This window comes from Acomys minous, assembly GCF_964271855.1.
Source record: "Acomys minous genome assembly, chromosome: 3".
NCBI lineage: Eukaryota > Metazoa > Chordata > Mammalia > Rodentia > Muridae > Acomys > Acomys minous.
Window position 1 is genome coordinate 41,682,554 of NC_140485.1, and position 27,173 is coordinate 41,709,726.

The 27,173-nt window shown below is 38.2% G+C and overlaps 1 protein-coding gene across 2 annotated transcripts in view; it reads right to left on the reverse strand.

Moving 5' to 3' along the window:
- Positions 1-27,173, reverse strand: part of IMMP1L (inner mitochondrial membrane peptidase subunit 1) — a 58,707-nt gene that overhangs the window by 915 nt on the left and 30,619 nt on the right. For both annotated transcript variants that reach the window (XM_084775294.1, XM_084775295.1), the window contains 2 exons: positions 23,454-23,580; positions 174-284 (listed from right to left, as the gene is read on the reverse strand). In XM_084775294.1, the coding sequence (XP_084631420.1) occupies positions 174-284; positions 23,454-23,580 (238 nt within the window). The remainder of the gene's footprint in view (positions 1-173; positions 285-23,453; positions 23,581-27,173) is intronic.

Below are 27,173 nucleotides of genomic sequence, written 5' to 3' on the forward strand. Positions count from 1 at the left end.
GGGGAGAGAATAATGTTTTGTCCATATCCCTTAAGTAAAGGTAAAATGTTCATCAAATGCAGTCACTGCAATTGTTAAGTCAACCTATCAGCCCATGGATTTCAACATTCAGTTAGAGAGAATCACCCCCCAACTCAGAGAATAAATCTTGTGTTTTAGGCATTAAACCATACCTTAAAGAAGATCCGTCCTCTTATTAGTCCATATGGTATAGGTCCATAGTACCTGGAATCTGTAGAATTCTGTAAGTTATCACCTTCTAGCCAAACATGACCTGTTGGCACCTGGAATTAGTAAAGAAAAGCAGGCCCTTTAGAAACAAGAAAACCTCAACAGGCGACTATCACTGAAAATATGTGCCTTAAAGGCCCACACTGTGGTGTACAACTTGAATCCCCACACTCAGGAGACTGAAACAAGGGGTCATGAACTTGAAGCTAGCCTGGGCTATACAGACCCTATGTGGAAGAAAAACTTTGGAGGTATAACATATATCCAGTCTTCCTTTATACGTGTTGTAAAGATTGCTACTGTTGCTTTCATTTCTTACTAAATATCAAAGGTTTCCACATTTTAAAAGATCTTATTATACAGATCCTAAACATTAATTTGTAGAAACCTCAAACTAAGGTCATAAGAAATCACAACAGTGTGGCAGTGTCATCAGTTTAATAGACTTCAGAAGAGGTCATTAGGCTGCTGACTGAAAATGTTGCAATAACAGTAGAAGCAGGGCAGCCAGTCAGCAACATCCTGGGGCCAGTTCCGAGGCCAGACCTATTAGAATGCTCGTGATGAGCTAAGTGGTAATGGATTGTGACATCAATTACAAATAATCTCATCATTTTATTGCAGTGGGCTTGTCAGAGTTCTAATTAAGACCCCTGTCTTGTCGTTGTACAGGCCATATCGTCACTGCCTTATATGTTGATAATGACCATCAAGAACAGAAGGACCTATTATAAAACCATCAGTTGCAAATTAATGACAGTGACCTTCTACTAGATGAAAAGATAAGTCCTGTGGATTAAATGGTAAAAAGGTTTTTAGAAGGCAATACTTTTCAAAAATGCATCCCTCCAATATGAGACATTCACCCACTAATATTCGTTCAACATAAACTTTAAAGGTGCTTTCTGAAAGCAATCGTACGCTACCTTTTTCTGTTTTTATTTTATCATTTTTGTTGTGCAAGAAAACTTGATTTATTCACCAAACCAAAACAATATATTGGGAAGATTTCATTATTTTTAGTGGGGCTTAATAAGACACACTATAATTTCTATATGACTTTTTTCTTATGAATATTTAAATTTTAAGTTCATTCTCATAAGATTATATTTCTGGGATATCCTGATTAGAGGAACTAGTTTCTGGTCCTTGAGCAGATTTCACATCTAGGACCATCTATATCATAAACTGACAGACAGGCAACGAAGTGTAGGAAAGCAAGTGTATCTGAAGTCATGCACAAATGAGCACTGCATGTGGAAAAGCCAAGTGTACCTACCGCACTCAGAGGTTTTACTTTTGAAGAAGATGCAAGAAAGACCTCTTGCACTTAGATATCTAGCTTCTCAAAACATGTTTGTTTTTCAGTCTTAGAACATAGGTGCTGTGTATGAATGAGTAATGGACACCAGTAAGAGTGTTTTACAGATAGGGTACTGCACCATCAGTCTTGAGAGATCTACCCAGCTAAGGACCCATGACACTTACCGTCCACCTTACTATGTGGTTTTCCCCCAATTTGTGTTCAGAGCACTTGTCATATAATTGCCAACCTTGCTTGGCACACTAAGAACATCCAACTTTAAATTCTTTTTGTAGTTTTGAGACAGAGTCTCATGTAGCTGGGCTGCAAACTGTAGCCAAGAGGATGGCCTTGAAGTCCTGATTTTCCCATTTCCTCTTCGAGTTTTGAGATTACAGGCATGTCACCATGCCTGATTTTATGTGGTGCTGGAGACTGAATCCAGGGTCTACTGCATTCTAGGCAAGCACTATACCAACTGAGCTACCTCCCCAGCCTGCTTCTATGTGTCTCTTTTCACTGTTTTTATGACAAAATTGATACTATTTTAAGTTTTTGTTATTTTATATTACCATTGTTATTAAATGTTTGCCAACACAATGATAAAAAATAGTATCTCTGTATATTGTTTTTCTTACTTTTAAAAATGAGTTTTAACAGTGTGTGTGTGTGTGTGTGTGTGTGTGTGTGTGTGTGTGTGTGTACATGCCATGATGTACCTTTTTCTCCCTTGAGGATTACAAGAATTGTGCTTAGGGCATCAGGTTAATGCCTTTATCCAATAAGCCATCTCTCCTCCGCAATTCTGAGGGAGGCTAAATCTCTTTTTATGTATTTAGAAGTCAATGTAAGGGGCTAGGAATATTGTTTAATGGCAGAGTACTGTCTACCTAGCACATATGAGACCCTGCATTCATTCCCCAAACAATCCCCCCTCAACAACAACAAAGCCAAGCAAACAAATAAAAACAAAAAACAAAACGGAAAAAAAACCCCCACAAAACCTGCTTTGCTTTGCTATGTCATTGACACTACCTTAGGCCTCACTGGGGCTTCTTCCAATTGCATGGTTTTAGTTTAACTGTCAGAAGATTGTTCTCCACATGGGTTTCTGATTGTAGTTCATTCAGGTCAGCAATGTGTTTGCAGCTGTTTTGCATACAATGGTCCTCATGATCCTAACTTTCCTATCAACCTCCAACTGGTTCTCATGTAATATAACATAGACCTGGCTCCATCATGTGGGTGAGCAATGATCTCTCATAACCACTTTATATTTTTCATATTATGTTACACATGATTATACATTTATACATTAAACATTTACCTTTTTACCTGTATGCTGCTTATTTACCTTTATTTTCTAAACAAGAGTTCAATTCCATATAGGACCTCAAGTATTTGCTTGACATAAGTACTTGTAAGTAGACCTTCTGTTGAAGCAGAATGACCTACTTTTGTCATAGTTATGGCATGCTTCTTTGGAAATAAACAAAGAAAATGAGATACATAGGATAATAAACTTAATAATTACAAAAACAATCTTCTAAAAGAAACCCAGAAGTCTGGAGATGTTGCTCACAGGTTAAGAGCACAGGCTGCTCTGGCAGAGGACCCAGCGTTGATTCCTGGCACCCACACAGCTGCTCATGAGCATCTGTAACTCCAGACCCAGGGCATCCAATGCCCTCTTCTGGCCTCCTTGGGCATCAGTCATGGACACAGTGCAGAGGCACATGTGGGCAAAACACTCATACACAAAATCATAGAAAATTTTAATTGAAAAAGAAAAAGGAAATCCAGAACATATCTGCAGAAGCCTTTGGAAGGATGTGACCTGGGCTCACAAGAGGTAGCATAAAAGAGGAGTAAGAAAAATAATGCGTTATTTTAGTTCATGTGATCTTTAGAATACCTTGTAAAGAAAACACTGTTTCTGATGTTATTTTCTTTTAAGAGTAGGTTTGTGTATGTGACATGTTAGTTCCTGGTTGCGTTGACTCTCACATATGCTACTACATCTGCATATGCAGTAAGAGAACAGTCTATTTCTTGTAGACATGTAGACATGTAACATACACAACCCAAGAAAACAAGCTCATTGCTGATGTTCCCTTTAATCCAAGTGCATCTTTTAGAGTAGGGAAATCTCTTAAGTATGGATCTTTTTCTTTTGATATATTAGATACTTTTTAGTAGTTATGTTTGTAGGATACGTGCAATTACATTTTTATTGACACATATTCCTTGTACATAGTGTTAGGTTTCATATAATCTGCTAATAGGTATTCATGGACTCTGACGATATCTGCCTTCCTTCCCTACTCCTATTATTCCTCCCCCATACACTACTCTTTTCCCATCCCCTAGTCTCCTTTTTATTTTCATGTCAAACATATGTTCATGCACAAATGTGTGTAGGACATAAAAACACATAGTTTTATATATACATAAATTCTTTAATTCTAGGACAACAAATAAGAGAAACATGCAGTGCTTGCTTTCCTGTATCAGACTTCTCTCACTTAATATGCCCATTTCCACTTGCATCCATTTCCCACTCTCTGTACCTGACTGTAACTGCATTATGTGTGCACACCACTCTCTTGTACATGCACCTGTTCACAGATGGTGAGGCCCACTCCATTCACTTGGATACTGAGAACTGTGCTGCAATAAACATGAATGGGATATGTTGTCTTAGGGTCCTTTGGGTGTATACCCAGGAAAAGCATAACTAGATCATGTCATAGTTTTATTTATTTCTAGCTCTCTAAAGTAACTTCCACTATGATTTACATAGTAGCTACTGGAATCTACATTCCCATCATTAATATAAAAATGTTCCTTGTCACCTCCTTGCCTATATTTTTTTCCCATAATGATGACCACCATAATCAGGCTGAAACAAAGTTTTACCTTCTGTTCTGCTGATGGATAAGATGATGAACAAACTATCATGTTGATTAGCCATTTACATTTCATATTTTGAAAACTGTCTTTTCATTTTATTAGTTCATTCACTGATTGGGTTGTCTGGCTTTTTTTTTTTTTTAAGTTCTTTATATATTTTAGGCATCTTCTCCCATTCTGTAGCCTGTCTCTTCACTTGGTTATTTTCTTGCTGTGTAGAAGTGTTTTGTTTTGTTCAGCACCATGCTGTTTTTGGTAATTATTTCCTGACTTACTGGAGTCTGTTTCAGAATGTCTTTGCCCGGGCCTATATCTTCAAACATATTTTTTCTCTAATACGTTCCGAACTTCAGGTCTTAAATAAAGAACTTTAATCCATTTTGAACTGACTTTTGTGCTGGGTGATAGGGTAATCTAGCTTTGTTCTTTTGCCAGTGGCTACCCAGTATTCCTAACATCATTTCTTGAAAAGAATATTTTTGGCATCTTAGTAAAAAGGAAAACCAGGTGGCTTTAGATGCTCCGGTTTGTATCTGGGTCCTCCCTTCTATCCAAGTGATCTCACATGTGTCTTTGAACCAATACCATGCTGAGTTTGTTACTATGGTTCTGCAATACAACTTGAAATTGGTGATGTAATAATTTCCAGCACTGTTCTTTTTGCTCAGGTTTGCCTATTGTGATTCTGTATGAATTACATGATTACTTTTTCTGTTTGCATTAAAAAAGATGGCACTGGAAATTTGATGGAGATTGCTTTGAATCTATAGGTTGCTTTTGATATATACCCATTTCACTATTCTGTATTTATCCATGAGAATTGGAGACTTGATCATCATATTCCAGTGTTGTCCTCAATGTCTTCAGAATTTTTAACTTCTCAGTGTAGATTTTTTTTTTCACTCTATTACTAAGTATTTTGGTGATTTTGGTGGGTGTTGGTTGTTTGGTTAGTTTTTTTGGTTTTTTGTTTGTTTGTTTTTTGTAATGCTATTTTAAATAGGATTCACTTTCTGATTTCTTTTTTATTTATTTCATATTATTGATTATTACACATAAACAAAAAAACTACGTACAGCAAGAAGAACCACAAAACAATCAGGAATTATATGTCACATTCTTAGTGTTTTGGCTATTTGTATTTGACAGCCTTGAAGAAAACATCTTTCCTATCTTGGTGAGTCTAAAATTCTGAATGTAAATCAATCTCCATTACATCCTGTCATTATCAACTTAAAACATCTATCTAGAGCTAAAAACATCTTAACCCATAAAAAAAAATAATCTTAGTTGTAAGACTAAACTATCTGGTCTTCAACCCCATCAGAGACTTGGGAAGGAATAAAACTAGTTACCTGAGTGAACCAGAAGTATATGTTAGTAGCTTCCCAAATGAGAAGGTGCCAGAGACAGTTAGCTGCCTGAACAGTCACCCAAAACTATAATGTTGGAGCATCATCTTGAGCCTTCTGGCCCAATATATCTGACAGACATATTTGTGACGCAGGAACTACTGAGGACGTGCTTACCCTGTCTTGGCAGAATTTGGCTGTTGACTCTGCCTGGATCCAAGCTCCCGCTTTAAGGCAGAACTCTGTCTGTGGCAGAAACAAGGGCATTTTGCCCAGTGGCTTGTTTGCCACATTTGAAGCCTTCTCCATAAGGAGTTTCTTTGATGCTCATCATCTTCTTGAGATAGGCTGGGTGTTGCCAGGAGTTAACCTGTCTTGTTGTCAAAGAATCTTTAAACTATTAAAACTATCTTTAAATGCCATATTCTGTATGACTTTGAGGCTTTTGAAGACCTTATCTAACTATTTTACTTTATCTATCTAGAGGATCATATCTATCTGTTAAACCTAGGATGTATATTCCTGTGGTAAAAATATACTAGTAATTGACATGACCACTGGAAGTTCCTTATTAATCAGAAGAGCTACTAATTTTAAAGTACTGTTTTTGTATTTATGCATATACAATTACAATGGCTCCAGTAAGTGTAGTGTTGAGTTCATCCTAAAAATACTAACAAAACCAGGCTGGTCATATGGCTCCTGGATAGAGGGTTTTGTAGCATCTGAAGCTGAGTTTAGTTCCAAGCAAATGCCTGTATCTTCAAACATTTTTTCCTAATACTTTCCAAATTTTATGTCTTACATAAAGAACTTTAATCCATTTTGAGCCAACTTCTATGTAGGGTGATGGGTCCAAGAGAGAACCCAAATACTGCAAAAGATAATAAATACTATGTTTTCTGTATAAACAAACATGTTTATTGATGGTACTCTTTATATTGCTATGAACCCACATGTGCAGCTCCTTTATCTTTTACTTTGAGGACCATCCTTTTACATTTTTTGTAAGTCTATTTGCAAGGAATTTTTCAGTTTTTTTAAAAAAAAATCCTCTAATTTCTATGTGAAAAACCCTATTTTTGAGAGATATTTCAAAATTACTTTTCTTTTATATTCACAATTCTGCTGTTAAAAGTGGAAGAATTTCAAACAAGAGCTTTATTTAATTTTTATTTTATGTGCATTGGTGTGAGAGTGTCAGATCACCTGGAACTGAAGTTACAGACAATTATGAGCTGCCATGTGGGTGCTGGGGATGAGTTTTATTTATTTATTACTTTTTTTTTTTCAAGATGGTGTTTCTCTGTGTAGCCCTGGCTGTCCTAGGCTCGCTTCATAGACCAGGCTGGCCTAGTACTCAGAGGTCCATCTGCCTCTTCCTCCCGAGTGCTGGGATTAAACGAGTGCGGCATCATGCCCGGCCTTGTGGTTCCTTGAAAACAATTAGAAATGGCATTTTAGAGTACTTTCTGCTAATTTCACCACCCATCTCTTTCTGGGACTAGTTACCTGATTCATTTCTGAGTGCTGGTTGCCTTTTACTGTTTCTTCATGGACCCAGTGATTTGTGACTTAGCTAGGAACCCCCTCCCCTCTGCTGAGTGGATCTGCTGCCAGTCTTCAGAGAGGATCATTTGTTCACATTAAGCCTTAGTTTCAAGCTGCTGAGAGGAGTTCCTTCTCACTGTACTACTCAGACACAATCTTCCCAGGCTCCCAAAGGATGACCACTTGTCCACACTGGCTTAGAGATTCAAATGTCTTTTGGTTTTGTGTGAGTTTTAGGAATTGAGCTGTATAGTCACCTTTGTTTTATTACTAAGTTTCACCATAAATAGGCACAATTTCTTAGCTGTCAACCAAGGGAATATGAATGTAGTTTTTGTAGCTCCTGCCTTCCTGGTAATAGGATCCACAAATTCTAACCACTTATGCACCTAATCTCTGCTTCCTCAGCAACCTACCAGTGCTTTCATGATGACAAAGTCTGGGGTTATATATAGCTTAGTCAACAAAATGGTTGTCTAGCATGCCACCAGCCTTGGGTTCTAGCTAGGGAAACACATAAAATGGACTGTGGTATTACATACATGTAATACGAGCACTCAGAAGGTATAGGCAGGAAGATCATAAGTTCAATGTCATCCTTGGGTACAGAGTCTGAGGCCAGCCAGCCTATGCTCTTAAGAGACCCTGTTTCAAAACAAAACAATCAAAAAAGATACAAATGAAAACAAATGTGTTTACCCTGTTCTTTCTCTTGTCTCAAAGTTGGCAGTAATATAAATGTTCATTGGTAAGAAGAGGCTAAATAATTCATTTATATAAGAGACATATGATTAAAATACAAAAACCAAAATATATTAATAAAGAACAAACTAATGGAATGACTTCTACAATTGAGTCTGTTGTGTTGGAGGTTTTGGTTTATATGTAAACATGTTTTTGTTATAATCCAAGGTAAGATATGGGGGCTACTCCAGTTTGTCCACAGCTAACAGCTGCCTCCTGAGAGGACACTTGCCCTTTGCCAGCTGTGAACTATCTTGTGTAGGGCCATGGTCTTTGTCAGTGGGGATAAAAGCCAAACCCAGAGAGAGACTGGGGGCTCCGAGAGAGAAGGCTGTTGGTGCTTCTCCCTTGCTGCTCCTGGTTGCTGTTGATAAAGTCTGAAGAGAAGAAATTGGATATATCCTGAACCGAAGATTGGACTTGCCTCAGGGAACCCAGTGACCGTAAACACCAGGAAGTAGTGAAGGAAAACTGTGCCACCCTCTACACACTAACTTTCTTTTCTACCTGGTGTTGGGTTGTTGGAAGGGACTGGGGTGGAGGAAAAAGAAAGATTTAAGGAACCCAAAATAAAAATAGTTGTTTAAAAGTACACCAGCAGAGTCAGTGAAAAAAAATAACTTTCAGGATTGTGTACATAAATGCATAAGGTCTTTGTTCTGTATGTGTCAAATGTTGTATTTTTATAATAGCATGCATTACCTAAAAACTCTTAAAATATATTGCGCATGCATGCATGTATATCTTAAACTGCTTTACCTTTTAGTAGTGCTTGTACTTTTTTTTCCTGATAGTGTTTCACCATGTATCACAGACTGTCCTTGAACTTACAATTCCTCCCTTTAACCTTCAAAGAGCTGGAATTGTGGGTATGCACCATCCACCACCATGCCCATCTTGGCTTTATTAATGGGGTCTCACTATACAGCCTTGGCTGGTCTAGAATTCACTGCTGTAGAACAGGCTGACCCAGGAATCACAAGATGTCTGCCTGTCTGCCTCCCAAGTCCTGGAATCAAAAGTGAGCATTGTTGTGCCCTATGTATGCCATCTGCATGTTAGAACGTGTACATGTGTACAGGTGGTTATGGACACCAAACTGGGTATCAGATGCATGAAGCTGGAGTTAAAGGCAATGGTGAACTCTTAGCCCTGGAGCCTGATACCGCTCAAAAAAGAACCCTGTAATGATGGCAGCCAGGGACAGCTTTGCAAACATTTTTTTTTTATTGCTACTACAGTAAGAAGTACAGGCTAACCTCAAACCCATACAGTGGACCTCTGTTGCTTTGAAGAGTGCAAATAAAAATTACATCGAACAACATGGGAAAGACATTTATAATAGCCCTGTATTAAAGAGTGAAGAGGAAAAGATCGCAGAGTAAAATATGTAATATATCATAAAACCTATGGTAGTCTTAAAACTAGAGCTAGAACATAATTTAACAAACAATATTTTACAAATTCTGAATTCCATATATTTGTTTGTGTTGTTTTATATAATCAACATTTTTTAATACAGATTACTTTTCTTTTGAGACTGTTGTAAGTCTGCCATGCTTACTTCCTGAGCCATGAAAAAACTAATCTTAGCGCTGGGAAAAAGGATCCAGTCTGCAGTTCTTGGCTATACCCACTGAGATCTGGTTAAATGCCTCCTTTTTACTCCAAGCAACAAATGTAATTGCCCCAAGACCTGCGAGTGCCCATTTATCACAGGCAGCTTTGCAAGGAAAGCCACAGGTGGTACCTTTCTTGATTCAAGTGAAATCTGATGAGAGCTTAAAATATCAGATAACACACATACTAAACTATAATCACTCATTTATTTGATTAAGCAAAGAGCAACTAACTTTTTAAAAATTGACTAAAAGGTAAGATATATATTGATTTTCCAGATGTTTCAAAACAGAAAATCTTAAGAACTGGTTATTTTTTAAGCTAACATCTTATTCACTATAGATCTTATACTTTACAATCAAAAGCGTAGGTGTGCATTGGCCCTATCTATAGCATATGCATAATGGCTCTTCTACTAAGTGCATTAAAACATGAAGGCAGGAAGAGGAGTGGCCCTTTAGGAATTCTTTTATGGACTATTTCTTCTTCCTGTAATATACAGGAAGCATACACTTTATAAAAGCATTCAGATTAGGCCCTTTTGTCCTTTTGTTTCCTTTTAGCAAAAGGAAATGAAAGTGATAAAGCAAGAGCACGTTACCCTCAAAAGCATTCATTTTACGCACATATTTTTAAATATCCATTTTGTATCTAAGGAAATATAATGCTCAATTTCCTGCCTGAAAAAAAAAACACATTTTTTTTATGTTACTGTCTTCAAATACCTACACTTCTATGTAAGTAAAGCATATTCTGCTGCTTAATTACAACTTACACATCAAGAATGCAGCCATGTTAGGCTTTATGTATAGAAACAAAGTAATTTATTAATAATACTATGCCAGCTGTACACAGTAGCACCCACCTCCTGACACATGGAAGGATAGGAGAATATTGCCACAGATTCTAAGTTATTAACCCAGGTCCCAAACTGAGTTCCAGGTCAGCCTGAACTATAGTGAGGCACTGTCTCAAAAAAACAAAACAAACAAACAACGAAACTTAATGCAATCCAGGGCACTTCAGAGAAGAATACAGGAATAAGTACTAAACAATGAGGTTTTTTTTTCCTTTTGGGAAAAGATTTAAATAGTTGGCAAATCAGATGCACACTGTAAAACATATACATGCAAATATGCTTCTGATTTTAGGTGTTTGTTGGGTGTTGGGGTTGGGGGCTGGTAAGACAGCATCTTTCTGGTCCTGGCTGGCCTGGAATTATGTATATACCAGGTTGGCCTCAAACGAGGTGTGCACCACCATGCCTGGCAGTTCTATTCTTAAAGAAAACATTTAAATTTGTGGTTTGCCTGCATGTATGTATATGCATTGCATGTGTGGCTGGCACCTGTAGGCTTCAAAAGAGGGTGCAGGGTTTCCTGGAACTGGAGTTACACATGGTTATGATCCAACATGTAGGTGCTGGGAATTGAACCCAGGTACTCTGCAAGAGCGGTCAGTAATCTTACTGCGGGGCCATTTCTACAACTATTCTTGTCATTTCACCTTATTCTTTGCAAAGCCTGAGCTCAATTTGGTATTAATTCATTGCTTTAGATGAATTTTGGTCATTCCTTTCAGGCTTCTATGGTGCCTGCATCGCCATAACTATTTCATGAGAGGATGTGGGTGAGAAACATATTTATACTGAAACTGAAGGCACCAGTAGGAAAAAGCCCATTTTCTTAAAGGAGAAATGATTAAAAATAAATATGTAGGTCTGTTGTATTGACATTACTTATGCATTGTTTACAAAGGGATTTTGAACACTTGTTTTTGATAAGACACTTCTACTTGTGTCTTATTCATCAAAGCACAATTCTAATAAATCCTTCAAATTATTTAGAGTGAAAGTTTTGTAAATAGAAATAGAAATAGAAAATAGAAAATTATAGAAATTATTTGTTAATGTGTATTGAGTCAGGTTCACTCCATAGCCCACACTAGCCTCAAACTGACAGTTCCTGCCTCAGCTTCCCAAATACTGGAGTTATAGCTACATGCCAGCACACCTAGCTCAGGTGATATTTTTTAATCTTATATGTGTATTTTTAATTCAAAGTTATATCACTTCCCCCTTCCTTTTCCTCCCTCTAGCCCCTCCCATGTCCTTCCTAATCCCTTTCCAATCGATCCCTTTATATTGTTACAGATATATAGATGCACAAATATGTAAATACAGCCTTCTGCATTTTTTATGGTTGTGGATATGATTCCAGAGCTGACTACTCTGTATTGGATAATCAGACGGACCATCCTTGAGCTAACGCTCATTGAGAAGTTATTAGTTGCCTGTAGTTTTTTGTTTTTATTTTATTTTATTTTATTTTATTTTATTTTATTTTATTTTATTTTATTTTTTTGTCTAGGACTAGACATCCTAGAATATCCACATAGGAAATCCCAATGAGATTTTCTCTCTTCCATGTTAGCAAGTCTATTGACATTGTCCCTGTTTAGGTCTCTTTTGTAATCATTTCTAGGGGATATAGTCTCAGAGCAGAACTCCTGGTCTTCTTGCTCTTAACTGTTTCTGCCTGCTCTTCAGTGTTCCCCAACCTCAGAGAAAAGGAGCTGTGTTTTAGATGTGCCTGGTGGGACTTGGCTCCCTACAATCCTTTGAGCTCTGAATTGTACCTAGTTGTGTTTTGCTGTAATGGCTCCATTTGCTGTAAAGAGACGCTTCTTCAATAGAGCGGTAGCTATGCTTCTCTGTGGGTGTAAGGATACTGTGCAGGAAGTAGCCACAGGAAGTGGTGGACTCGGTTCTCATCTAAGACACGTGCCCTCACTAGGTTGGGGCTGGGTTTATAGTTCCAGGCATGATCCCCTGCCTTAAATCCAATTAGACAGCTCTTGGTTCCTGTCAATGTGTGAATGTCAGGAGACATTTTTTATGACAATGTATAAAACAGAGTAGACAAAGGTCTTTAAAACTAAGGTTGATGTTATAGGATTGAGAGCAATAAAATACTGTGTTGACTGTTAGATCATGAAACAAACTGGATATCAGCAGTTAAATATAAAATACAGTATATCTTTAGATTATTAGTAACTTATTATAATTTTTCTTTATCCTTGATAATATCATTAATGTAGAGAATGAAATATCTACCCCTATCATTTCCCTCTTTCCAACTCTCCCCATGTGCCCAAACACATCCCTTTGCCAACCTCATGTCATTTGGCACAGGGGCAGGGGAACTCACTCAGTGCAATGTGTTTATCCAGATCTGCATGGGTTCGGGTTTGGGGTATCCACTGGAGCACAGAAAACCTCGAGTGGCCAAATATTCACAAAAGAATTATCTTCCTTTTCACTGCAGCCGTCAAGTCCCAAAAGCTCCTCAGCGGGGCATGGGGTCTGAAGATCACCTACCCACCTATGCCAGGAGGCTGAGTGGCTTGGCTTTGCATGGGTCTTACGCTGATAACCACATCTGCTGCAGGGGGAGTGCAGCAGCCACACCAAGGCCAAAGCCAGCATTTCACAGCAGTCCTCTCCATCCTCTGCTGACTTGTTTTTTTTTCTCCTTATCTTTGGGACTTAGTAAATTCTTAAATTTGTGCAAAATCAATGTATCTTCTAATTCTGAAGTTAACCTCTTCCCCCACAGGGCCAGTTAACCCTTTGCCAATAACTTAGACAAAAATTTTAAACCCTTTGGCTTCCCTTTCTATCCCTGTCCAATCGTGGTATTTTCTCAGTCTCTCTGTGCTCTTGGTGCTTCTTTCCGTTCTCTGTGTTACTACCTCCGTTAGACTTCAGACTTTATTTGCAGCTTATTTACCCAGGTTCCTCACCTTAGGGACTCCCATTCCAAACTGTCTTCTACAGTAATCTCAGAATGATCATTTACAAATTAAGTCTCTGTGTTGAGAAATACAGGAAGTAAGGTTGTCTTTGGTTGTCATATCTATCAAGATGCACTGCCTTCCTCCCCCCTCCCCCAGGAACTTGCTTTTGGCAATTATGAAAAGTATAATGCTACATTCTTACGCCTAGGACTCATGAAGTCTATTTTAAGTCCTCTCTCCCAAACCATGCTTCTGCCTTCTCTTCTGAATTCAATGACCTGGCTGTTCCGCAGGCAGCCTCATTAAGGCAGGCACCAGAATTGGTTTAGAGCCAGAAATCCTTTTTGGTATATGGCCCCAGAGTTACTTTGATTTTCTTTAAAAAGAGAAATCAGGTCAAATTTCAAATTGCTGCAGACAGTATAGGCTGATTTTAGAGGTTCATACACAAAGTATAGAGGAAGCAGATGAGAATTTTCGGTTCCACATTACAGGTTTAAATTATTCATATACATCTGTATTTTATGTGTTAGCTTTATGTAAAGGGATAGGAGAAAAGCCCTCTCACCTATCTAAGTTACCAGTACAATGATATGTAATGCCAACTCAACTTACTATGTGCAACCTCTTAAAAATATGCATGTTTATTCTCCTTTAAAATTTTTAATTAATTTATTTATTTATTCACTTTATATCCTGATAATAGCCCCATGCCTCCTCTCCTCCTGGTCCTACCCTCCCTCTTCCCCCATCACCACCTCTGCTCATCAAGTCTCATCAGGAATGAGCAAGTCCTCCTCAGCTGTGGTCTGGCGAGGCAGCCCCTCCAGGGGGAAGTGATCAGAAAGCAAGCAACTAAGTCCATGTCAGAAACAGTCCCTGCTCCCCTTACCAGGGGACCCACATGAAGCCTGGGCTGCCCATCTGCTACATCTGTGTAGGGGGCCTAGGTCCAGTCTATTCATGGTTCATGGCTGGTGTTTCGGTCTCTGCAAGCCCCTCTGGCCTTGGTTAGTTGGCTCTGTTGGTCTTCTTGTGGAGCTCCTGTCACCTCCAGCTCCTTCTATCCTTCCCCTCACTTTTCAACAAGACTCCCTATGCTTCCCCCAAAGTTTGGCTGTGAGTCTCAGCATGTTTTTTTTTTTTTTAATCTGCTGCTGGGTGGAGTCTGAGAACAGCTATGTTAGGTAGACTCTTCTTTGCAAGCACAGCCGAGTATTGTTAATAGTGCCGGGCTGGCTCTCAGGTTGCGCCAGGCATTGGTTGAATCTTCTCTGCTCCATCTTTATCTCTGCACATCTTATAGATAGAGCAAATTTTGGGTCGAAGTTTTTGTGGGTAGGTTGGTGCTCTCCTCCCTCCACTAGCAGTCCTATCTAGTTAGAGGGTGTCCTCATCAGTCTCCATGACCTCTGATACTAGGAATAGCAGCTAGAATCATCTCCATATCTTCCTAGAAGCCTATCTTTTCCTGTGTCACAGATTTGCCTCTGGCCATGTTTCTCTTCTGTCTGCAGGCCCTCTGTCCTCCTGCCCCTTGCTCGCCTAGGTCTGATCTCCACCCTCATTTCTCTCTGTGTACCCTCTCCTACCTTGCTCCTTCTTTTCAACCATTTCTGTTGTGTATTCTATTTCCCTTTCTGAGTGAGATTTAAGCATCAGCCCCACCCCAATCCCCTCGGATGCTCCTTATTACTTAATCTTCCTTGGGTCGGTGAATTGTAGTATGTTTATCCTGTACTATATGGCTAAAATCCACTTATAAGTGAGTACATACCATGTGTGTCTGTCTTGGTCTGGGTTACCTCACTCAGGGTGATCTTTTCTAGCCCCATCCATTTGCCTGAAAATACTATGATGTCCTTGTTTTTTAATAGCTGAGTAGTATTCCCTTGTGTAAATGTACCACAGTTTCTTTATCCATTCTTTGGTTGAGGGACATCTATGCTGTTTCCAGATTCTGGCTATTACAAATGAAACTGCTATGAACATAGTTGAGCAAATGTCCTTGTTATCTGGTGGGGCATCTTTTGGTTATATGCCTAACAGTGGTATAGCTGGACTTGAGATAGAGCTAGTCCCAATTTTCTGAGAGAGTGCCAGATTGATTTCCAAAGTGGTTGTACAAGTTTACACTCCCACCAGCAATGGAGGAGTGTTCCTCTTTCTCCTCATCCTCACAAGCATGTACTGTCACTTGAGGTTTTTTGTTTGTTTGTTTTTATCTTAACCATTCTAATGGGTGTAAGATGAAATTTCAAGAGTCATTTTGATTAGCATTTCCCTGATAACTAAGGACATTGAGCATTTTTAAGTGCTTCTCTTACATTCTTATTTTAGGTAAAAATAGTTTAGAATAGTGAGAATGCTTTTATAGGATAAGATTAAATGGGTCAAACTACACATAGCCTGTCAAAAATCTGATTTTCTACAGAGGCAGGGCAAGTACCTCATTAGTTTTTTCTTCCAAGACATTTGAACCTGTTCTGCCTTGACAACAGCCATTATTTTTTCCCAAATGACATTAGGAGGCCAACTGACAGGTAGAACATTTCCCTTTAATCACAAAAGAGTTTGCAGTGGGATTCAGAACTTCTACTGAATAGCAGCATACAATTTCAGTCCTTGTTTTTTCTCAATTACATTTAGGTAATATTAAAGGAAAGAAGCACCAGTTGACTTACACACTGAAACACACACATTACTGTACTGGACGAGGCCTCTCTAGATTTTCACCAATAGCACTACTAGTGTCTAACTATGAATCCCTGAAATACTGCTATTGATCAATATGCACTAATTTCAGAACAGTTTTCTACTCTTCAAATACAAATGCTGATCTTCTAAACATATTTTCAGACATATAAGAATAGGACTATAGGACAGGAGAGATGGCTTGGTGGTTTAAGAGCACTGGCTGCTCTTGCAGACGTCCTGAGTTCAATTCCCAGAAAATACATGGTGACTCACAACCATTTATAATGGGATCTGGTGCCCACTTCTGCTGTGCAGATGTACAGGAAGATAGAGCACTCATATACATATATAAATAAGTATATAATAAAGGACTATAAAACAAAATTCTAAAACACTATGTTAGCAAACTAAGTTCAAAGTTTTCTGTAAGAGAAGGCACCAGAAATGCTGAGAGGCATAAAAGATGATTCTTTACTGTTACCATCTAAGTGAAAACACTTCAGACTAGTAAACTATTAGTGATATTTACCTTCTAAACTGTGTTAGTTATAGGATGAAAGAGCCATGTCATCTCTGTAGTAAATTTCACTTAAGCAAAAGAGTAAACATACTCCTCCACACCAGCTGCAATTAAGGCATTAGGAGTGTGCTATGGTTGATTACCTGGAGCTGTTGCTGAGAAATGGACGTGTAGTATGGCTTTTATCACCAGAGTTTGAAAAAAACAAGTCCTTTGCTTGGATATAGTGTAGTATGTGACATTATTAGGTAGTCCTTCTATCTTAATGACATAGGATTTAGTGTATCAGCAATTTACAATAAACAAACCCTTTCATCTGATGGTTTCTCTCCCTACACAGAAGTACTTTTCTGTTAATAAGACAACTGGTAATACAAGACCAGATGGTTGCAACTTTTAGCGGAGGTAAATGACACTTAAACAAACAGAAAACCAGCATTAGGATACTGAGGGGTTTCAACTGTATCCTAAACACACAGTCTACACTAAAGGAGCATTAACTATATAAAGTGTCTATTTTCCAATGCTGTCTAATTAGTGAGGCTGTTTTGCAGGTTGTCGGTTTGATTTAAATATTTTCTAGTATACCATAATGCAGCTTCCTTTCTACTATGCTGCTGCATTTCCAAGTCCTAACACAATCTAACCAGTGCATCCTGAGAACATTTAACTAGCTCCTTCTGAAATACAGAACTCTTTTTTCTATTTCTACCGGTAACAGAAATATTACTAACACATCCTAAGTTTGACAAAAAAAAGATACAAGCAACATATCCAACCTCCATCACTCAACCCTAACTGTACATTAAAACAATTTTGGTGAGGATTTACTTTCTATGTACAAAACTAGAATACGTGGTCTCAAAGACAACTAAAAAGTTTTGCCTGGTTGTTTTTTTAAAACAACTTTAAGTCAAATGTGAAGGCACATAAATTCTGAATTTTTTTTCATAACAACAAGAAGCTCTGTAGGCCACAATCTTAGAAATGTACTAAAGTGTCAATAAATACATGTAAAGCAGATGCTATGGTTGTAAAACTGAAGCATTATTTGAAAGATTTGACAATGGGGGACTGCAAGATGGCTCAGAAGATACAGGCATCTGCTGCCAGGCCTGAGTTCCATCCCCAAACCCACATGGTGGGAGGAGAGAACCGACTCCTTCAAGTTGTCCTTACACACACACACACACACACACACACACACACACACACACACACACCTAAAATAGCACAGACATGCAGACACACAATAAATAAATGTAATAGTATTTTTAAAGACGTGAAAAGGATTCAGAGTTTCACACTGAACTACTGGAAATTACAAGTTTACAGTTAAAGGACAAGTTTCCAATCCATAGGTAACAACTGGGCCCTGTAGTAATCTGGCAGCCAACCAAAGGATCAGAAGAACAAAGGACCATAGTGGGAAGATAAGTCCAAAAGGCACATACATGCACTTCAACTGAAATGCAGAAAACTCTATAACCACACAATCTAATGAACAGGCACTGATTCTCACAAGAGCAATTCAGCTGCTACCTCACCAAGCTACCATAGCCTTTTAAGGCATCAAATCTTCCTTCAAAATGATACCAACGTAGGTCATACAGAATTCAATTTCACCATCTCTTTATGTGTAACTCAAATAAAGTTCAATACACAAATGAATGAATAAATGAATGAAGTTAATTCAGAACCGTCTGAATTATGGTATGCTTATTAAAGGTTTAAAACTTACAATGCAGTCCAAGTTGTGTGTGTTAGGCAAACATTTAATCGGCACTGTGTTCTGGCATCCGCTAACAGGAATTCTAATATTCCCCACTTCCACCTGTCATTCTGTGAGGTGGTTAAATACTGAGTTGAGGAGCCCAGCTTTTAAGTGTTCTATGAAGATTACACCAAACCAAGATTGTAGGTAACATTTCTGAAAGCTGTATTATCCATTGCTGCAACAGAAACTCTAGATTAGAAGTTAATCAGAATTAAACAGAAATCTAATCATGGTACATTTTTTCCAGCTTTCAAGAATTTTGGATATCCGTGTGTAGCACTACATGTCTGAAATCCTTACACTTGGGATGTATCAGCAGGAGAATCATGAGGTTTAAGACTAACTTTGGCTTTTCGAAGGCATAAGCAGCTGAAAGCATGGGTGCAGTTACTGTCTGGGGAGCAGCTCATGAAGGAGTAGGAAGGCAACAACACGGACAGAGTTTTAAAGACGGCAGTTCAAAAATTATTGCAAGATGGGAAGCGGCAAAGGTGGGCTTGCTCTGCACGAGCAGAGATGGTATCGAGACCTGATCTGAATCTGATTATTCTTAAGAGGTAATAGCCACAACTTTCTGTTGGATTTAACAGTAGAGTGAAAGAGGGAGACTCGAAGACGAGGCCCACACAAGCAGAAAATTGAAATTGGTTGACTATAGCTGAGACGTAGAGAGAGGCACCTACTGGGCCAAGAAAATAAGAATTTTAGTTTTGAAAATACTAAGTTTGAGATGACCACTACTATTTATTTGGAGATATCAAATAAACAGACACAGATTCTGGAGTTTAGAAAAGAGGTTCTGGGACTAGAAAGATGGCCCAGTGATAAGAGTGCTTACTGCTCTTAAAGAGGACCTAGCTTGGTTCCCAGCACTCGCAGCAAGCAATGCACAAGCACCTGTAACTCTAAGGCCCAACTCCCTCTTCTGGCACTCTCAGAAACCCTTACACACACAGCACACAATCACACACAGACACAAATAAAAATAAAATAAATCCTAAACCCAAATAAAACCCTATCTTTTCTTGAGTAACTAATAATATTCCTGACCAGAAAAGGTTGTTTTCTTTTTTAAAATAGCAAAGACAAATACATTTAAGAAAAAGAATAATTTGATGAAATGGGAGTTGAAAAAGAAAAATACATTTAAGAAAAAGAATAATTTGATGAAATGGGAGTTGAAATAATAGGTAGGTAGAGCCTATTCAGAGAAATGTAATGGCCTGGTGGGGAAATGGAGAGGAGCTCCTGGTGTTTGAGTCTGGTGACCTATTTAACCTCCCCATTGTGTAGCTTTCCTACCAGACAAATACTGCTACTACCTACTTAATTGGGTTGCAATTGTAGTGACTAATAAATTTGCCATTCAAAAAACTTTCATCAATACTGAGTAAGTGCAGAATCTTACCAACATTATTTCACGCATGCACCCTGCACTTAGAAACACCAAAGTCAGTCGAACACTGGGGGAAAAAAAATGGCAGTAAGATCTAACTTGCTCATTCATTGGACATTAAAAAAATTGATGAACATTTTCCTTAAATAGAATATTCAAAAAGTTTACATTTTGCAATTCTATGGTTGTCTTCTCCGATTACTCAGAGCAAGGATTTTGATGTAAACCTTTTAGCCCCGATATTCCTATCCTAGTGACTTTAACAAAGAAACCAGCATACATAAATTGAGATATTTACGTACATAATAAGGATGCCTTTTTTGTTCCGACTCTTGACAAAACTATTTCTGCTCTGAAGTAGACTCTTTTTGCTAAAACAACTTAGATGTCACTAGAATATCTCATGGTATGTGAATAGTCATGTGAGGATGAAAGCATATGACATACTGACAATTTTGAAGAATAAAAGGATACAATGTTCATAAAGAAAGCCACAGTAGAAAAAGAAATTACCTGACACCAGGCTATCATCTTCACATCATCACTATCAGCTAACAATTACTCTATGTCTAGATCTATAGCAATATATGTCAAAAATCATTTACACAGCTGAACCAGACTCCATTATCAATGGTAAATAATGGACTAATAGACTATTGGGCAAACCCTCTTAATAGAGTAATCAAGCTATCATGGTTCAAAATGAAAGAACAATGATGAAGATGAACTTCAATTATTAGCTTATTTTAGGGATGAATAGAGGGACAGTTGGTTAAAAGACATGACAATTGTGTAATCTGATAGCAATACACAAAATTTAAAGTAGAAAATTGAGCTGTAGTTATCAAGCAGCATGTATGCTGAGTAAAGAAGGGCCAGCACATGTTTCCCCATAAGCTGTGTGGTAACAGCCATGTGACTGGAGGAAGCAGCAACACAGCACATGTGCCTGTTAATCTTGAGTCCTACTCCTTCTGCACTCCTCTGAATGAAGAGATAAGGTGCCTATATTCAATTTTATTCTAAATGTTTAAGGGTTAACTAGACTAAGGCTTCATTTGATTTCACTACATTTGTTAATTAATAAAAGTTAGAACTTTCTAAAGCAAGAATCCATACTGTTTACACATGGTTCATGCCTGTAATCTTAGTTTTCTGGAAGGCTGAGTCAGCAAGACTGCAAACTTGAAGGCAACCTGGGCAGCTTAATTGCCCAGGAGACAAAGGACATCATACTGTTTTAGGCATCTGTCTCCTTGCCTCCCTCTTATCTAGGAAAGGTCCTCGGTTGTTCTTGGTTTTCTATGGCCTTGACCTCTGTCACAACCCTTCTGATTATTATGAAGCAGGCTCCTGCTACGTAGTTCAGGGTCACCTTGAACTCCCACGAGAGTTCCTCTTGTTCAGACTCTCCAGTGCTGAGGTCACACACATGTGCCACCACACCCAGTGATGACTGGTTTTCAAATGCACTAGTCAGTTGTATCCTAGAATGATCTCAATGCACACATTTTGATGTTTTTTCTTGATCAGAATTAAGTTGCTTTGTTATTATTTGATAATAGTGTCATAAAAGTCATATGCCCTTTTTTGTGTTTTAATCTACATTATACTGGTATGTCTTGGTATAAATGAAGGTTAACCCTGACCACTAGTGAAGGTAGTGTCTAACAGGTTTCCTTCTGTATGAAATTATTACTATTTCTTCTGTAATGAATATCTCACAAAAGATATTATTATACTATGTAAATATATAGCTTCTCTTCAAATTGAGATGATTCTGTAAGACTTTAAAAATAACTATAAAATATGTGATTTATTATCATAGATAGGCTGTTTTTTATATACTTAAACTCTACTTGATGAAATTTTTTCCTTAAATTAAAAAATATAAAGATTCATTTCCTCTGCAATACTGACTAGCCAAGCAACATGTGCCCACTGGCATACACATGGCAAATCTGTTATGGAGGCAACCAACTGCTTTTTAACTGGATTTAAGGTCTGCTCCACAGGATGGATTTCACTTCTGGTACTGTCAATCTGCTCAAAAGCCCATGAATTGAAAGGTCATAGCTCATGGTGGGGAAACTACAGCTGTTATTGCTAAGTGGATATATGCCTATCAAAATTATTCATAAGATTTTTGTATGTTTGCCCTCCAAATTTTTATTCCTATGCCCAATGTTGGTTAATTTTATGTAGAGAATATTCAATTGGGGTATAATGCCTCCATAATACTCTATAGGCAAGTCTACTGGGCATTTTCTTGATTGACTTATATCCAGGCCACTGTGGGGGTTGCCAAACCTGGGCAGGTTGTCTTAAGTTATATATGCATGCAAGGTGGGCAAGTCATGAGGAGGAAGCCAGTACACAGTGTTCCTTCATGTGCTCTGCTTCAGTTGCTGTCACTAAGTTCCTGCTAGGACTTCCCTCAACAATGGAGTGTGTCTTCAGAGTTGTAAGCTAAAATAAAACTTTTCTGCCAAGTTGCTTTTGATCATGGCATTTTTATCATATCAGGAGAAGCCCTAACTGACACATGCCCATAAAATAGTACCATCAGCTCTACTCAGAGATGCTTCTTTTCTCAGTAGTGACTAGTTACTGGAGAGTCACAGCTGGTCAGAGCACTGAGGAAATGTTCAACCATAAATGAGACATGTACTGATTCCCTCCAAGGCTCAGGAAACATCATGGAACAGAGGGCAGCAAGAATGTAAGAGGCAGAGGACGGGGTAGGGTGCTATGGAACATTATTTTCTGAACTCCAAATGCCTATTCACTCTTGAACTCACAAAAGCTATGACCAGCTGATGAGTCCTGCTCAAAATTGGGTCCATCGATAGAAATCCTGTCATGAAGTGGGTAGGGTATCAAAAGATCCAGTCTTTCCCGAAGAGCTGTTGGCAGTTGACGGTTCATGGAATGGTGATAGGAGGAAACATTTTCTCTAGTGGTAGCCACTGGTGGAACAAATAACTTCACACCCATCTGTGTCCTTATAAGCAACCCCTAGGAAATTCATTACATCACCACTACAAACAACAAAAATGAAACAAAGCAACAACCAAAACCAAACAGGAAAGTAGAAGGGGAACTCACTGGCAAGAAAAAGTAGATTAGCTAGCATGGCAGGAGTAACGGGAGACGAATATAATCAAAGTACATCATGTACATGTATGAAGAGGTCACAATGAAACCCACTGTAAACTACATAATTAACATATGCTAATACAAACATTAAAAGGTTATTATTTTGAATTATGTACTATGTGTATGAGTGCTTGTCTGTGTGTGAATATGTAAATGTGAATAAATGCTTGTGACTAAAGGGTCCAGGGGTATTGAAAGTTTCTGGAGTCACCTGATTTGGATGCTGGGGCTCAAATCTGGGTCCTCTGGAAGAGCATTACATGTCCTTAACTGCTGCCATCTCTCCAGCCCAACACAAACACTTTGAAAGATCATTTTGTTTTCTCAGTGTATTCAGTTAGTTTTAATCAATCATGATAGCAATAAAATGACATAACTGAAATATTACTTACATAACTATGGTTCTTAAAGATATCAGATGGACTAGTGGTGAGGATTTTGTCTCCTTCCAAACCAATTACTCTTTTACAAATATTTGATTTTGGATCACTTGGGCTTTTTGCAATTACAATGTCACCTCTGAAGGGGGAAAAAAGAAAAAGAAGTATCAGTATTATTACCAAGTATATCCACATACATAGGGCTGCTTTAATAATTTTAGAAGGTAACCTAAAGAAAGACACATCCTTTATCCTATCCTATATTGACCTGACATACACTTAACATGTTTAGAAACCATTATCACTGATATGTAGGGTCAGAACCCAATCAAAGACATGAAAACTTCATATAAAATTATTGATAATTTCTAATAATCTCATGAGAATTATATCCACTGCATATTATTTTTGTATCAATTCTAGATCACTAAAAATGAAGAAACATCATCTATTCTCTAAAATTTAAAAATTAAAGAATAACAATATTTAAGTTTTATAATTCATTTAAGTCATAAATTATAGTACAGACTTACATTTGAGGGGGAAAAATCTACCCAACCAAACAAAACACTAAAAGCTGTGGAACTATAATGGCTCGAGATTAATGGGGGAAGAGTGGAGGAAAATTTCAACCCATGAAAACTCATATGAGGATGGCAACCACTGGTTCCCTCCCATCTCCCAGCCTGGCACCAGAAAATAATTAGCAACCCCAGTAAGAGTTTACTACCCTGACAGTTATCAGGACTCACTCCTTGCTTGACCTTATAAAGTTTTTTTGTTTTGTATTTTGGTTTCTGGTTTTTGCCCTCAGACCCTCCAGCCTCTAGGATGCAGGTGAAGTATCTTTCAACATCCCCTGTTCTGGTCAATTGTACTGGCCACACAAACTGCTCGAGAGACCCTGCCCACCTTCCCAGGAACATAAAGAACCCCACCCCCCAACAGACTGGACCCGTTCGCTGAAGCCGTTCCTGTGCAGGTATGTGTTCTTTGCCTGTGCCGACCAAAGCTAGCACTGCACCCACAGGCCCTGGCTAAGCTTCCCTCCCTCCAGCCCAAGGCCAGTCCAGTAAGCAACTGACTGGTTATCCCAAAGAGGAAGAGGAGCAGCAAAAAGCTAAGCAAACACGTTCTATAAAATTGGATATGGCGTCAAGTACGTAATATGATTTTTGTTACATATGGAAGGGCTGAGTCATGGAGAGGAAGCATTCTACATGGTAAGAGAAAAATAAGACAGGTTTTATGGTGACTCATGTCTGTAATCCCAAAACTCAAGCAGGAAAGAACTATAACTTGGAGGCTAGGGTAAACTACAAAGCAAATTCAAAGCCCCTCAGAGCTACAAAGTGAAAATATGTTTAAACACCCCTACCTGCACACCTATCACACACAGAGGAGGGGTGAGGAACAGAGCTGAGCTGAGTGATATCCCAGCCAAGCAGAATGTAATGTTTTTACTGCATAAAACAAAGAATGTAGGAACTGTATTAACATTTTCAATATTTAAAATATCTATTAACTGTAATTCCAATTTAATTTATATTTTGATGTTATTTATAAAAGATACATGTCAAAACAACATAAAATCCATAATAATGAAAGGAAGTTTATAATTCAGAACCCTTATCATTGGGCTAGCTAAGGCTAAGCATGCCTGTTATCCCAGCATTTGGGCTATGCAGTAAGTTGAAGGCAAATCTGGGCTAAAAGATAAGACTCTATCCTAACAGAGCAACGTTGAAGAAAGAACACAGAACCTTCAATACCGCTGCACCATGAGTACTCAACAACTTGTGAGCATTTGGGTAGCCGCCACCCCAATTTAAGAGGGCTGTGGAGATTGTTCAATGCTAGAGAAGCTTGTCTGGCACACACGAGGCCCCAGATTTGGTCCCCAGGAACAAAAAAAGGACAAATGACGAGACTAATTAGTTACTGTTAAAAAAATTAGGCTTAAAAAGGCAAGACAAAAATTTTCCCTAACAGCTAAATCAAGGATGTAAAAGAATAAAGGATGTCATTTAATCAGAATTTTATAGGCAATACAGAAAAGTATCGACAACAACCACATCATGAGGCTTTTCTTTCTGACTGAGTGGCAGTAAGCCATTCAATTCAATAGCTGGGGCAGGAAAGCACTGTTTTCTTTGGAAGTGTTAGTAGAAGTGTTCACATGAAAAACTCTGCAAAGACTTATAGGCTATGAAAACCTATCTAGTATGTGTCGGGAAAAAGAAATCGTTTTCATGGGTACTTATGTTTTATGCAGCCTATGCTACTTGATACAACAATGTAATCCTTAAAGCCAGCACCTATCAAGCAACACTGAAGTCATGATTTATTTAGTCAGGTTGATTTTACAGAGATCAACATTAATTGAAACCATTAATATATTTGTACTAGTCTAGCTAGATACATACATAGATAAAATCACGAGACATACTCGTGGACTCTTGTCTCCTTTAAAGGAGGTTTAAAGCCCACTTAATAACAGACCCAGGACTTAAAATATCCTTTCCCATTATACTTATTGTTGGGTGTGGTGCTTCGTGACTCCCGGCCATTGGGAGGCTGAGACAGGAGGATCACTACAGTGTGAAGCCAGCCTAGACTAGAGAGTAACCTTCAGGTTAGCTTGGGCTGAACTATCTCAAAATTCCTAAAACAAAATATTAAATTGCAAATATAGTCATAAGCACCCTTTCTGCCTACTAGATGGTGAACTGTTCCAATGTCGATGTGTCACTCATTGTATCATTGCTGTAATGTGTAACATGCCTTTATAATGTACATACCTGTTAGCTATTTGTTGGAAGAATTACTAATGGGAGACTGATTATCTCAAGGATAAGGAATCCCTGCAGCTAATGGACAAAAGACCTGTGTACTACAGATACCACATGTGCAGACTTTTATTCTTGCACAAAACAATAGTCTGGTCTCCCTTATAGATAAGCAGGCAGCATTAAGGGCCAGAAATTCCTTCCATTGGAATCTCGGTCTCAAGCTGCAACAAACAGAATAGGGGGAGTAATATTTTAAAGTTGCAGTATCAGCTGCCCGCCTTGGTTCTGAAAGTTATTTTGCCATGTTGTATAAAGACCAGATTCCAGCATCCTCCACACACTAACTAATAAGACTCCTAAATTAACACAGTAATGAGACCTCTGAATGAACAGAGCACAAAATGAACTCTTCAAAGAACCTTCATTTCCTGAATGTACTTAGTTCTACTACTCATTTGACTGCAAAAAGTATTTTTAATAAAGCAACACGGAGCCATTTATTCAGAAACTATCAGCTGATCCAGCACACTGTTATGTACATTTCAGGGTTCCTATGTCTCTGGCATGCAGCAGCAGCTTGCCTGCATGCTACAGTGAGGGTAAGTCACTGCCTACTTTGGCAAAGGTCAAAAAGCAAATGAGATAACTAAGCCTGTTGTTTAAGTTTTAATTTACAATCCCCAAATCCACAAGTATGTTTCTTGAAATTATTTTTTTCCAATTCTATAAAAACTTTTAGAGAGGTACAGTTTAGAAAATATACTGTTAACTATGACATCAATTTAATAGGTAGTCAATCTCACAAGATTTTGAGCCACTATGTGGTATACAATTTTGAAAAATTTAGTAACAAATAGTATTTACCAAGTAGTTAGTCAACTTAATAATTAATTGATCAATCTGAAAAACCAGATTGGATCAAATTCCTCATTCTCAGGCA